This window comes from Pyrgilauda ruficollis, unplaced genomic scaffold (assembly GCF_017590135.1).
Source record: "Pyrgilauda ruficollis isolate IOZ18807 unplaced genomic scaffold, ASM1759013v1 scaffold51, whole genome shotgun sequence".
Taxonomy (NCBI): domain Eukaryota; kingdom Metazoa; phylum Chordata; class Aves; order Passeriformes; family Passeridae; genus Pyrgilauda; species Pyrgilauda ruficollis.
In genome coordinates, this window is record NW_024526711.1 from 4554651 (window position 1) to 4568485 (window position 13835).

Here is a 13835-nt window from a genome sequence, read left to right on the forward strand (position 1 = left end):
TATAGATATTCAGGGTGAGACTTGCTACACAGTCATCCAGTCAAAGACTGACAATACACAAGACAGATTTTGGAATAAGGCTTTAAAATAAAAATATTAAAGTAAAAAGAATTTAGGGCAAGATAAATATTATTTCAGTACCTCAGTATTTAATAAAACAAGATCCTGGAGTAATCATAACACAATGAAGAACAAAAATGAAATAGCCATGGTGCACAAGAAAGCCAGAATTTGGATGTGTAATTCCTTATTAATTGCAGCTACTCGACTACCCTAATTTTCATATTGGTATAAAAATACTCAAAGAGCTAAATAACCCTGAACTAACCAAAGTAATTTTGTTTAATTAAATCTGTTGGTATATATCATAACACAAAAAACTTTCACATACAGAACTTAAAACCTGAAATTTACATATATTAACAAACAGTATCTTTGATGAAGAAAAGAGACAAGAAAGTGTTTGCCAAGTATACACATTTTTATTAATTCATTCTTCTGGGATGAATCAAGATAGCTTTCACTATAAAATCACGTATTTATACTTACAGATAAATTCTAATTCTCTCAAAGATTTAAGGTTTAGAGATGACAGTTTATATCTGAAGGAAACCTGGCAAAACACCTGTAGCTTTTTTTTAACAAAAGACAATGCTTTCTTAACCTGGTGAATGAAATCTAATTATGTTTCTCATTCTGAAATCTGTCACAGTGGGTTTTTAAACTTATATGGGAACATGAACTTTAAACCTACCTCTTAATTTCAAAAGTATTATAGAGACAACCCTGAAGAAAATGTTATCATGTAAATAATTAAGCTGGCAGAGATGCAATAACACTATTTCAGATAAAAAGGAGAAAGTTGTGCATTTGGAATAGGACTGATAAATTTAGAAGTCTCATAATGCATTTTTTAAAAAGGTAAAAATCTAATCCAACAAAATCTCTAAAACCTTTAAAATATTCAATTAAAATACTCAGTCTTGCTGAGTCGATATCCATAAATAAAGGCATTTCCCCCCACAATTAATAAAGGACAATCAAGACTAAGGAAAAGCTTAAGTATTTTCATATAGCTACTGTTGGCAACTTTCTTTAAGACTATGCATGTTTTACATTTTCCTTCCTCCTTTATTTCTTTCCAGTTCTTTAGTCTACTCCCCAAACATCATTAAATTTTACCTGTGATGGAAGCTATTCTTGCTTCTATTTCCGACATGTCAGCGCTCATCCTTTTGGCTTCTCCAGAAACAAGGGCTGACGGTGGTCGTGCGCGAACATCTGACAAGCTCTCAACACTGCTCCCACGAGATGGGGGCAAACTCAAGCGGCCAGGGTCACCCTGTTTAACAGTCACACTTTGTGAAAAGAAAATTCTGCACAAGCCCCTCCATATTACACACCAGTATGTTTCTACAATATGCATTTTTAAAGGGACAAGATTTAAAATTCCTAACACAATAAATGGCAATAATTTAACTATTATTGGTATATACAAATGAAGTATCTGCAGCTTTGAAAATAATCAATCTAACTTCACACCAATAAAAAATCAGCAGAACTAGGCCAATATTGTCATAAGAGAATCTTTGTATTTTTGCATTCTACTTGAATTCTACTTCAAAATTCACCTAAAATGTTTAATCCCTTGGAGATGTATTTAAAGGGGTTTATTAGATTAAAATTAGAGCCTTCCAGTTTACCTTTTGGGGGTCATACAATATTTTTCTGTCCCTTTTCTTCTATATTCTTCTCCTATTACTAAATGGATCCAATTTTGCACTATTTTGAATGAGGACACAAGTTTCAGAGCAGACACAACACTTATGTCTACCCGTGTCCATTTTGTTACTATGGTTCAAAAATGCACCCGTTGGCTTACCGGCTGCTTGGCTGTATTTTTGATTTGCTGTGCCAATTTTGATTCTAAACGTTTAATAGTGTCATTGGTAGAAGCTCCTTGGAAGTCACTTGGCTCCATGTTAGCATCGCTCTTGTTACTTGTGTTTGTAGAAGTAATGTCCATAAATGAACCTAGAAACCAGTAACAAGGAAAAACATTTGAAAAAGTCCACTAAAAATACTGAAGTGCATCACTTGACAGCAAAGCTCTCAGATGTCTTACTTGCCTTTAAAGCAACACTTTTGAAAACTTTTAATGAAAGACAAGTAGCAAGACTGCTACAGATCAATTAGTATAAGAAGCAAGAGGAGTGAAAAAAGAATATATATCTAAATACTATGATAACATTCTGAAGTCAATCTTAACCTCACTTTGAAATTTTTAGGGTAGCTGTTACATTAACAACACAACAGCAACCTCCTTCAAAATTAATGACAAAGACCATCATTAATCACAGAGCAGCACAAATACCTGAAAAATATCAGCCAATATCTATTTATAGTTGGACGTGACAAATTCGCTTAAAATCATACGCTGAGAGGTGGAGAAAAACTAGTAAAGTCAGTGAAATGCTAAAGCTGCTAAGACTTTTTTAATATAAAGATGAATAAGCTGCAAAGTAGTCAGTGAATCTTTATCCAAAATAGCAGCAATTTCTTTGGTGCTAGAAAATAATTCAACCAAGTAGAGGAAGCTGAAGACATGTAAAATGAAAAAACTACTTAAGTGGAAAAAAATGTCCTCTAAATGTTTCCTCTAAACAATGAGGAAACTAAATATTTTTTGTTTTTGTTATTATTAAAAGGATTTCTTTGAGGGCAAAACTACCTGAAAGTCTAGCTCACATTTTGTTCCATCCACAGAAATTTCTAGTGATTTTTCTTGCACTTATTTTAAATTACTGTATTTACTGCAATTTATCATAAAACAAATGCAAGTTTAAATTGTGGAAATTGCAACTTAAACCAGGTACAGCTATCAAGAATAGTGAAACATTTTAAATTGACAACTCCTAAACACTACATAATGAGTAAAAACAGTGTCAATTGCTAGCAAAATTCATGGAGATAAAACGGAGATATCGAACTTGGAGACCGCTTTTATTATAAGCTTTTTCTTCATTACCAGTACACTTCAGCAAAATCATTTGACTGAGAACACTAAATATGATGTGGTATGAGGTATTAACAAAATAAATGGGGTGTCTGCTGATGCTTAATATTTTGGAAGTATTTTCCATTTTGAGTTCAGAATCAATGTAAGAATGTGCTTTATAATCTATCTGCATCATTTTATGTTGCTGTTCTTTTTCTCTAACTTACACAAATATACCTGTGCTAGTGGCAGAGTTGCTTTGGCCTTCATCTGAATACTGGCAAGGATACTGCAGAGGTTCATCAGCTCCTGGAAAGTACTGTGAAAAAACAGTAATTACTTAATAAAAAAGTAATTACAATTGTTTTAAAATTATTTAAACAGTACCTCATAATTCATAAGTGTAAATTATATATTACATTTATAATAATTTATTTAGAAGATAAATGAATGCAATTATTTTTAATAATGTAATACACTGGATACACCTATGACTTTGTTTATTTTCTCAAATCTATTATGAGTTACTATACCCCTTCAAAGAGGGAATATATATATACATATAAGACAAATTTTTTCCCTCCAATAATTTGATAATTTTTGTCAAAAAGAGAGAGGCAAAAGTAAACATGTAAACCCATCTTTGGAGTGGGATGAAAGGCATACCTTTTGTACATGAATTTTCCAGCTTAATATTTTAAGAAATGATTAAAATATTTAAATAAATTTTTATACCCGCATCAAGTGTGTCATTATTTTAACAATTTCCTCCATGGATGGCCGTTGTGAGGGATCCTTGGACCAACAACGGGTCATTAAACTTTCAATTGGTTTAGGTAAATTTTTGATCAGTGGTGGCCGAGTACCTGCAATTGAAATTAGAAAACACCTTTAAACTTTTTAAACAGACTCTAAAACAGCTGAAAGTGTCTGATCTCTCTCCAGTATTCTGCTAAATAAATAAAGGAAAATGCAGAATTAATTGTAATCTGGATGAACTGGCTCGTGCTTAATTTTCTCTCCTACAAACAAAAACTGACAAGAAAAGTTCCTTTGCACTACACAGCAGCAGTAGAAAAAAATTAAACTTTTCCTTCAGTACAGGTTTGAATACATTCACTGACTGACCAAATACAGCATATTACAAAGGCTAATTAAATGATACTTCTTTCTGAATAATAAAGTTCTAGGCCAAACTAGGAAGCAAGTAATAACAGTCTTTGTTTCCTAATGCTGTATTCACAAGAAAAAAAAAAGTCAAAACAAAAAGTCCCCCAAACAAACAAAAAACAAAACAAAAAACCCCAAGAAAACCAACCAACCAACCAACCAACCAAACAAACAGAAAAACCCAATGGACTTAAAGCATTTTTGAAAGCTGATTTTGCTCCTAAGAACATCCTGAAAAATTATCAGGCCCTGGAACTACCAATTTTGTGTGACTTTTTCATGGTCTATACTAATTTTAATAACATTTTACTTCAACTATTGTATAACAATTCAGCTCTTTTTTTGCTTCAAGTTCCTCCTCTTATTACAATTTCAATGAGAACAATTAATGGACAACCAGTTGTGCTGGATATATGAGACACAGTGATGGTTTGCAAAGAAAGCAGTAGTATTTAAGAATATATTAAACAGAACAAGCAATACATGAAGTAAGAATGCTACAATAGTTTTAAGTGAGATGAAGTGCACTAACACTTTGTTCTTAAGAAAAAGGAAAAAGAAATTGGAAAAAGAAAAAGAAGATAAAATTTTAAAGCAAAAGTAGGTACAGATAGTGAATTTTAAAGTATACTCCCACACCTTACTGAGACTTCCTAATTTAGAACTAGATTTACACTTAGTTTTACAGTACATGCTTTTATGCAAGGCAAGTATTACTCCTATTCTCAATGTCCAGTGTCCTTGAAAAACTGGAGAATCTCATTCTTCATTCAAAAATGGCATTTGCAAACTTCTCTCTATATGTATTATTAAGACTATAATATTAATTGATTCTATCTCTATCTGCCCCATTCTCTTCTTTGAATAGGATATGCCTGTGCTCACCTTATGCTTCTATCATTTACTACTGAAGCAATGACACTTGGGGAGAGTACCAGCCTTCATTGCTTGTTTGTTAATTTTTTCTTCCAAAAAGTTTGCGCTTGCCTTGATGTTGTCTCTCACAAATGGCAGAAACTCTTTGCAGACATTCACTGAACTACTTCACTATCATTACTTTATTATTCAAAAAATTGTTTTGCCATGGTACCTAAAAACACAGCAGTAAAAAAGTTACACCTCTAGCATAAAGATACTACAGCCTACTCTACTACACTGGCCAATGTTACACTACTGCTTTAAAGAAAGCAGTCCATTTGAACAACACTACTGTGTCCTGTTCTAGGATAGTCTAAGCTCCTGAAAATCTGTTCTGCATAGCACCTAGCACAGCAGAGTGCTGCTCCATGAGTGCAGGTACCTAGACATAAAGGTAAAACCATTCAAACAGCAGAATAAAAAAAAAACAAACCCCAAAACACCACAGAAGAAAAACAAAAGTAACATCTTTAACACCTAATGGTCCTGGAGGAGGTTTCATAGTTTCTAAGATTTCTAAACACAGGTTAAGTTACTTAAAGTTACACATTTCTTGTAGATGTCCAATTAAGAAAAAAAAAGGTAAAAGAAAGACAATGTAGCTAATAAAACCATAATTCAGCCAGATAAGAGATTTTTATCAGATCACTTTTAAAGGGAAGTGTTGTAACAACGATGACATCACTCTTTATCCTTCTTTGTTAGGTAGCAAACGCTGTAGCAGCCAAGTAACTCAAAAGCCACACTGACACAAAGTGGCAGTGTCTAACTGTTTAGTCTTCATGACTAAAATGCATATTCAATGAAGCACAAAATTGAAACACTAATAATATAAAGCTGTACAGTTAAGAGTTTTCAGCACATTTATAGGTCATATACACAACTTCAAATGCAATAAAGTATTTTCAACTCACCATTGTGAACTGCCCACATTATTCGGAAAGCTGGGCCACCAATCTCATCAAAAGGTTTCCTACGGGTGATTACCTCCCAGAGAATAATACCCCAACTGAAAACGTCACATTTTTCACTGTAATTGCTACCTGGAAGAAAGCCATCAATATAATTTGACTCTTTTCTATGTAACAGGTCAAAAAGAAATAGGGTTTGAGCAGATCACAGAATCAGGTTGTAAAAGAGTTCCAAGGTCACTGAATCCAACCTTTCACTAAACACCATAATGTCAACTAAACCACGGCACTAAGTGTCATGCTGAGTCACTTCTTCAATGCTTCCAGGGATGGTGACTCCACCACTCTCCTGTGCAGCTTGCTCCAATAAATAAATAGCTTTACATACTTACTTTCACTTCACATTTCTTTTGCTGAGAAAAAACAGTTTTCTAAAGCTGGCTGATTCATGCTAACTTAAGCCTGAAATCACTTGACAGTATGACTGTTAAGAATGCCCCTCTCTGGGAATCAATCCTTTTCATTTGGAGTCATCTTGAAATGATAAAATGCATCACTTTTCTTATATAATAGAAACTGCAATTTATTAGGTTTTAAAAATATCTTGCATTCAGGATTCAATTGATTATGTTTGCTTCCTCTAAATATTTTTCAATTAATTTCTTCCAACCTTAGTCACAATATGCCAGCCAATGACATCTGTCATATCCATTACTCTTAATTAAGTCCATTACAGGTCTTCAGAAGAACTACCAAGCTACCACATGAACAAAACAGGAGAGTCCTCAATTCTTCACCACCTTATTTCCTCCTTGTTTATTATTATTATTATTTTTGTAATGTCATTAAATTAATTAAAATTCTTTGACCATAAGTTCAATATTTCTAAGACTCCTAAAGTGCTGAAGACAGGTTGGAGATATAGAATAATAAATAAAAATATTCAGAGGCTACAAAGAAAGAATGTATGCTTTGTAACCATAACTCATGTAAATGCTAATAAGAAATGTGAATGGTTAATGACACGTGAATAAATGTGCAAATATGAATTATAGGAGATTTGCTCACCTATCTTCAAACAAGGATTAAAATTGCCATATAGTGGCCAAGAGATTTTTTTTGTTTATACCTAATCAGAAAGCATTATTTAGACAAATCATTTCAGCAACAGTGGAATTAAAGATGTCTAGTTCCATGTGAATATCCACCATGTAGCAATAGTTGCAACAGGCTCCATCCACTATCTATGAGCCAACTTCCTCTGCTCCCACACCTCTGACAAACTGCAAGGCAGCCTGTTCTCCGGTCAGTTCTTCCAGTCCAGCCAGTTTGCAAAGCAAACACAAGAAACAGGCTGCAGCATGAACCCTCTTTAAGTGAAGGCACTAATTTGGACTTTACAAAATTCTCTAAGAATGTGGATCTCAAAAACTCTTTACATCTGCATCAAAGTAGCTGAATGTGGCTAATGAGTTCAAAAGGTACGAAGAAGAAAAAGTCAGCTTTATCAGTCAGCTTATTTCAAAGACGCTGGGGAAAAAAAAAGTAATGTAAACAAAGGCAGATAACTAAGCAAAACAGACTCATCCATGCAGTCACAGAACTTCTGTAACACACAGCCTATAAAACTAAAGTAGTACCATTCCCCTTTTTGAGCAATGGAATTCTACTTTATTGCTGAGAAATCTTGGATTAATTCTGGAAAGTGAGAGTCCAAAAGAAGTGAGAAAGTATTCTGTATTGTTTCCTTATTATCCCAAAGCAATTTAATTTTTTCTTTAACAGTTTCTTCAAATGGGAATTCTTATATTGAAGTTGCTCTCTTTTACTTCATCCTGATCTATATCATATTATTTTCATTTCCATTGTTTGATCTGTACAAAGGTAGGGGGTTAGGTTTAAAATGGGGGGAAAATTCCTAATATTACAGTAACTAGTTCACTAAGCACCACGTTTTGCAACAGATGCTTTTCATGCCTTTATTGTTCTCACCAAGAAACCTTAGTACTAGAACAGCACCAAATTAATATTAGCCTTTATTTCATTGTTGAATTCTGATTCAGTAACACAAGCAAAGAAACTTTTAACAATTTTGCCATTTAAAGTGGTTATTTTTAGTAGTTTAATGACTTTTTCAAGAGTAATTTGATATGCTGCATTGTAGAAGATGCATCATAGTAGATTGTTTCCTCTCTTTGATACTTGTGTTTTTATAATGATTTGTCTATTTATCAGTAAATGCTTTAAGTTAAAAGCACATAAAAACAACTGTACACTGAAGGCTTCTTGCGCTGCCCAACAATAACTGCAATACACGGTTTCTTTCTACCTTGCTGGATTCATATACTAGAGGAACTAGGATACGAACTATAAATCCCTACTACAATACACTTATTTATATCCATTTTATATTAAGATTTTTCACTAAAAAAATCTGTCTTTAACACTGATTGTTCACTTGCTTATTTCTAAAAGAAAAAAAAAAATCTCCTATTTATACAATTTCATTTAATAGGATGTGTTAAGAAAAGAAGCAGTCCTGGCTAAAAAAATAGGAAGTGCCTGAATATAAAATGACATAATGGAAAATTTTCAGGAATCAGAGTGAAACAAATAATCCTTCAGCTAGTACTCTAAGTAATATGTGGAAGAAAATGGTACCTTCAGAACAAAAGTTCCAAAGGTGATGTTTGGGAGGAATTCTAAAACTGTATATGGACAGTCTCTGGAATAAGGACAGTAAAAAGAAAAGAGGCCACCTGGATCCAGAATCTGAGAAACCACTGCTGCACACAGGCACTTGCCAAATATATCAAATCAAGGACACCTGCTTCCTAAAACAGGAGGATGACTTTTCCAGACCATTGCTAAATTGCATTGATAATTAAGGTACAGACAGATTAAAAGGTGTTTAATCTACAATTTAATATCTATGTGTTTATTTCTTTGATAATCATGCAGCAATTATAGGTATCTAATTATCAAGTATCATCAGTCTTCCCCAATTACACTCCAAGAAATAGCTTGTTTTTCTACTTAACCAAATTAACTGCTATTAACAAGTTCCTCAGTATGTAGGAAAGAGGAAGTACATCAAATCTCTAGATTACACAAAAAGCAGATGAAGATGGGAGTTACAAGAAAGTGGGGGATGAAAAAAGAAAGCAATTATCTTCAATTTAGAGACTCTAACAGGGAAATTCTAAAGTTAAAAGCTAATCAGAGTAGGGAGTGAAAGTAGTGACAGTGTATTTAAATGACAGAAGAGTTTGAAATTATTTAAGAATCTTAGAAACAGCAAAACTGTGGGGAAAGAGCCCTCTGGCTGTATTTTACTGACTTACAAAATAAGGAACTGCAGCTGTCTAAAGGTACTCCTTATGCAAATCTCAGCAATGACAAATAAAGGTTCTACATCTTCACGTAATTAAATATCTAATAATAACATGAGAGAATTGGGTCAGTGCTGTTCTTCAAACCTCTGTACAATTATTTGACAATATACACTTGTAGAGATTTTTAAGAAAATGTTAGACTTCTGCCAAAACTCTTTCAGTTGTTACCGCAACCTTAGTAAACTTTATTTTGAAGACTACACGATGCTCTTATTCTTACACTACATTAATTAACAGTTGCATCCTTATAAAAAAATGTAATATTAACACTGAATTTTTATTACCTTCAAAAACTTCAGGTGCCATCCAAGCAGCACTTCCTTTGTTGTTGGTCATGTGTGTTTGAATATCACAGGCTGTACCAAAGTCACAGATTTTTAGAACTGTCCCCCCAGCTACCAAGAGCAAACTGTCAAAGAAGAAAAAGGATGTTAAACCACTTTTTTTTTTTAAGTCCCAACAACTATTATTCTAATACAGGAGAATATCTTAGGCTTTGTATTTCAGGGCTTTGTTTTATAATCTAGGAAATACAGAAGGTCATTTGTGTCTAATGTGAACATATTACATATTTTAAAGTAACCCAATATATTATGTAATTTATTAATATTTCTACATGCTAGATCTTAAATAAATATCTTTAGCTACAGTAAACCACTAAGCATATACTGACAAAAGTAGACTTTCAGATGCCAGGGGCTGAAAACCAACAAGTGCTGTAACAATTTTACCAAAAGAAGAGCAATCAAGACTCCCACCAATGTCAGTCAAGGTATTTATTTAAATGGAAGCACTTGAAGTTACATGTGAACCCTCTAAATCAAAACTGGGGAATACAAGAAAGAACTAAAGATTTAAATTGCGGCTTCATGTTATATTTTACCTGGTAATTTCTGCAGATTACCACCAAAAAGGGATGATTCTGCTGATCCTCAGATATCTGTTTCTATCTAATCTGTGGAGCCAGATCTGAAGCTGTAAAATGAGCTGGATAACAAACTGACTGGGTAGGAAACTATTAGATTTTGTTTTGGCGGAAAGTGATGGGAGCTTCTGGCAGGGGTATTGGAACGGGCAGAAGGAGGGGATAAAGTAGGATGGCCATGTGGCTAAAGAGCTCTAATGCAACAGATTAAATATGACATTACAACCAATCAACCCCCCATCAATGTTCTCTTACTGAACACCACAATCATTCCAAAACTGGAAGATTTTAAATGCCTCTGATAAGAAGCATTTTATTCCTAATAAAATCCTCTTCCATGATGCAGGGCAGGAGCAGGGTATTTTTCTAGCTGAACAGAAAGTAACTGAATACAGTTAATTTTCTGTATCATAAATCATCATTCTGCAACTGAAGTTTCAAATGCACAGCTTTCACTTGGAATACAGTACATCTAAAAGTTAGTACCAATTAAAGATATTTATTTTAAATGCAATAAAATTATTGTAAATGATCTTAAATACCATTTGTAATAAAATATGAAAAATGAACTCTAAACCTACTTTGGTGGTTTCAGGTCTCTGTGAATTAGAGCCTTTGGTTTCATACTGTGGAGATATGCCACTCCTTGGGAACACTGTAAACACCAACTCATGGCATGTGCAGCAGTATAATGAGGCAGAGGTTCAGCACCATGCAACACTGCAAAACAAAGGCACAAACTAAAAAGAACTTTATTGCATATTACAACAGATACAATGGAGTTAACAAAATACCAGCCAGAAAGCTCTATGGAATCTAAATAATCACCAACACCTCATTACTGCAACTAAAAATACCTTTCTGCAGACTGTTAAAATAACAGAAATGTCAAAATACTTCCCATTTTTAAAGTACATTTTCCATAATCATTTATGTTAAAATCCAATATGAAAAGTGTTGCTTGTTCTCAGCTATCCCTGGTAAAGTCTGTGTTAAACAAATGCCCAGGGAATTTACAAACTAAGGAAGAATGTTTTCAGATGTTCCACTGGAAAGCCTTACACTACTTGTATAAAATACAAGAAACTGCTATCAAGAACAAACCAGTGAACCGAAAAGAGGTTTTAAAAGGCACACTCCCTTCTCTTTAAAATTTTTAAAGAATTTCAAAGAACCACATAATAGTTGGAAGAGACCTCTGCAAGTTCACCAAGCAGGTCAAGCAGGCCACCTCCAGCTGTTTGCCCTGGACCGTGTTCAGGTGGCTTCTGAATAGCTCCAAGAATGGAGACATATTTATGAAACAACTTGTAGTTTACATGTTTGCCCTAATACTAGCACTTTAACTCCAGGAAGTTGAAATGATACTCACCATTGTATAGAGAACCTCCTTCAGCATACTCCATAACAAGACACACCTTTGGGGGGAAGGGGACAAAAAATAGACATATTTTCAATGCAGAGGCAGAAAATTGCTCTTGTAAACTGAAAGGGAAGTTCTTTGAGAGCAACTGCAAAGCCTCCATACCTAAGCTAATGGAAAATACATCAGTCAGTTTGAAATGTATGTATTTGCATGTAAGAAAAATCAGTTTTACACTTAGTTGTCACTGGAAGTTAGAAAATAAAAGAAAGACCTCCCTCCTCCTCAGACTTAAAAAGCAAATACTGTCTTCCAACTGCAATTCATTGTCCTTTACTTTATTCCTTTAGTGGTTTACAAAAAAAATTTTGTTAAATATTATGCCAGAAGAATTTCACTAGTACAAAGAAAGAAAAGGGGTGCAGCATTATTTTAAACAATTAAATAGTCCATACAAGAATTAGCTAAGGATACATCTGTTCTGTCACAGTACCCTCTTTCCTGCTTAGAGAATTTGTGAGACTTTTTGCAGCTGTGGCATAAATCAAGAAAATCCTGAAAATTACATGTATGAAAATAGGAGCTGATTTACAAGACACAATCATGTCTTAACACTGTATTTCTTTTTGTATTGATTTGCAATTAACAGGTCTGCAGATATGAATGTAATTACATTATGTAATACACTAGATGCCATTTTGACAAACTGAAGTATAACTGGTGTTGAGAAAGAGATTTGGGGTGTTCTTGAAAGAATTAATTTTTTATAGCAGTAGAAAGGAAAAACAAATACCTGAAAATATCAACCAACCTACATATCTGTATATTTCCTTATTATGGCTAAAACATGAAAAATATATAAAATATACATTTTTCACATAAAATACATGTTCTGTGCATTGGTGCTTGCATATGTTAAGCTAGTTACCTTTTGTCATACTGACATAAGCTGTAACTTACTGGGTTTAGGCAGGCTCCATACAACTTGACAATATTGGGATGGTTTACCCGTGACAGTTGTCGAAGCTGCAATACAAATCACACAGTTCCAAACCACAGGAAAAAAAGGCTGATGCTTTGTTTTCATAGCTAAAAATAATACACCACAACAGCAAGTACAGTTTTCTATGTCTGCATAACTCCAGATGGTGATTTTACGAATTACAAGATTCATGTCACTCTTTGCAATTTAATTTATGTAATCAGGTTTGTGTCAAACTGGACATGTATTTTAAAAGAAAGTTTAGTGAAATTATCTTTAAAGAAAGTATTTTTGTCAGGCTATAGTAAAGTCACTCAAGACACAAGCACTGTGCAACTATGACGTCTATAGATTTGGTGCTCTTCCTGAAGCCTTCAATTTTGGGACTACATAAAAATTGTCTGATTAAATTAAAAGAATCAGAATCATACTGTCTGTTTTGACAATATAGAGGACAAAAGTTCTAAAGTCCCCAAGCCCACAACCCCATAAAATAATTTAATATTAGAATTACATAGTTCCAAGAACCTATTTGTACTGACAATTGCACTTTTTTGCATTAGGATTTTTTCACTAGTACACAGTAGAAGCAAGCAAGAAGGAATTTTTTCCCCTGTACATAGACTGCTGAAGTACTTTATGCTGTCTTTGGAGCAAATGCTATTTTTTCTATACACTTCAGAAGATCTAAAAAATCAGAATGAAATATTTCAACTGATGCTTACACTGAGCAGGGTTTCCCAAATAGCAGTAATTACTGAAGCATTTCTGGGATTATCTACTCAAATCTCTTTCGAACACAAAAATCCCAGGAGACTGATGAGATTTACTCAGTGTTAAACCAGACCCAGATTAATAACCTTAAAAACTTTCCATCATAATGAACAACATATAAATATTTACAGAAAGGCCTACTACAAACATGGTTTTTTTCAGCCCTTTAGTGTGTCACATTTTATTAGAGTTAGTTCTAAATTTAAAGAGTTTTATTTTTAACATATTTTGTGTATCCTGAACATTCTAAGCTATAACTGAATAAATACTAAGCAGCATGTCACAATATATGTAATTTAAATTAAGCTTTTGATTCTAGAAAATATTATGTATCTTGGGAAGTTTATCAATATATCTGAACTACTCAAGACATTTTTTAAATAAGCAGACATTGAATGA

General features: G+C 33.5%; 1 protein-coding gene across 7 annotated transcripts in view; it reads right to left on the bottom strand.

Annotated features, from left to right (window-relative positions):
* Positions 1-13835, bottom strand: part of MAP3K7 (mitogen-activated protein kinase kinase kinase 7) — a 48218-nt gene that overhangs the window by 22099 nt on the left and 12284 nt on the right. For all 7 annotated transcript variants that reach the window (XM_041480443.1, XM_041480434.1, XM_041480435.1 and 4 more), the window contains exons 3-11: positions 12641-12706; positions 11690-11735; positions 10899-11037; positions 9677-9801; positions 6001-6129; positions 3734-3864; positions 3236-3317; positions 1883-2034; positions 1183-1342 (exon numbers count right to left, since the gene is read on the bottom strand). In XM_041480443.1, coding sequence (XP_041336377.1) covers positions 1183-1342; positions 1883-2034; positions 3236-3317; positions 3734-3864; positions 6001-6129; positions 9677-9801; positions 10899-11037; positions 11690-11735; positions 12641-12706 — 1030 coding nt within the window. The remainder of the gene's footprint in view (positions 1-1182; positions 1343-1882; positions 2035-3235; positions 3318-3733; positions 3865-6000; positions 6130-9676; positions 9802-10898; positions 11038-11689; positions 11736-12640; positions 12707-13835) is intronic.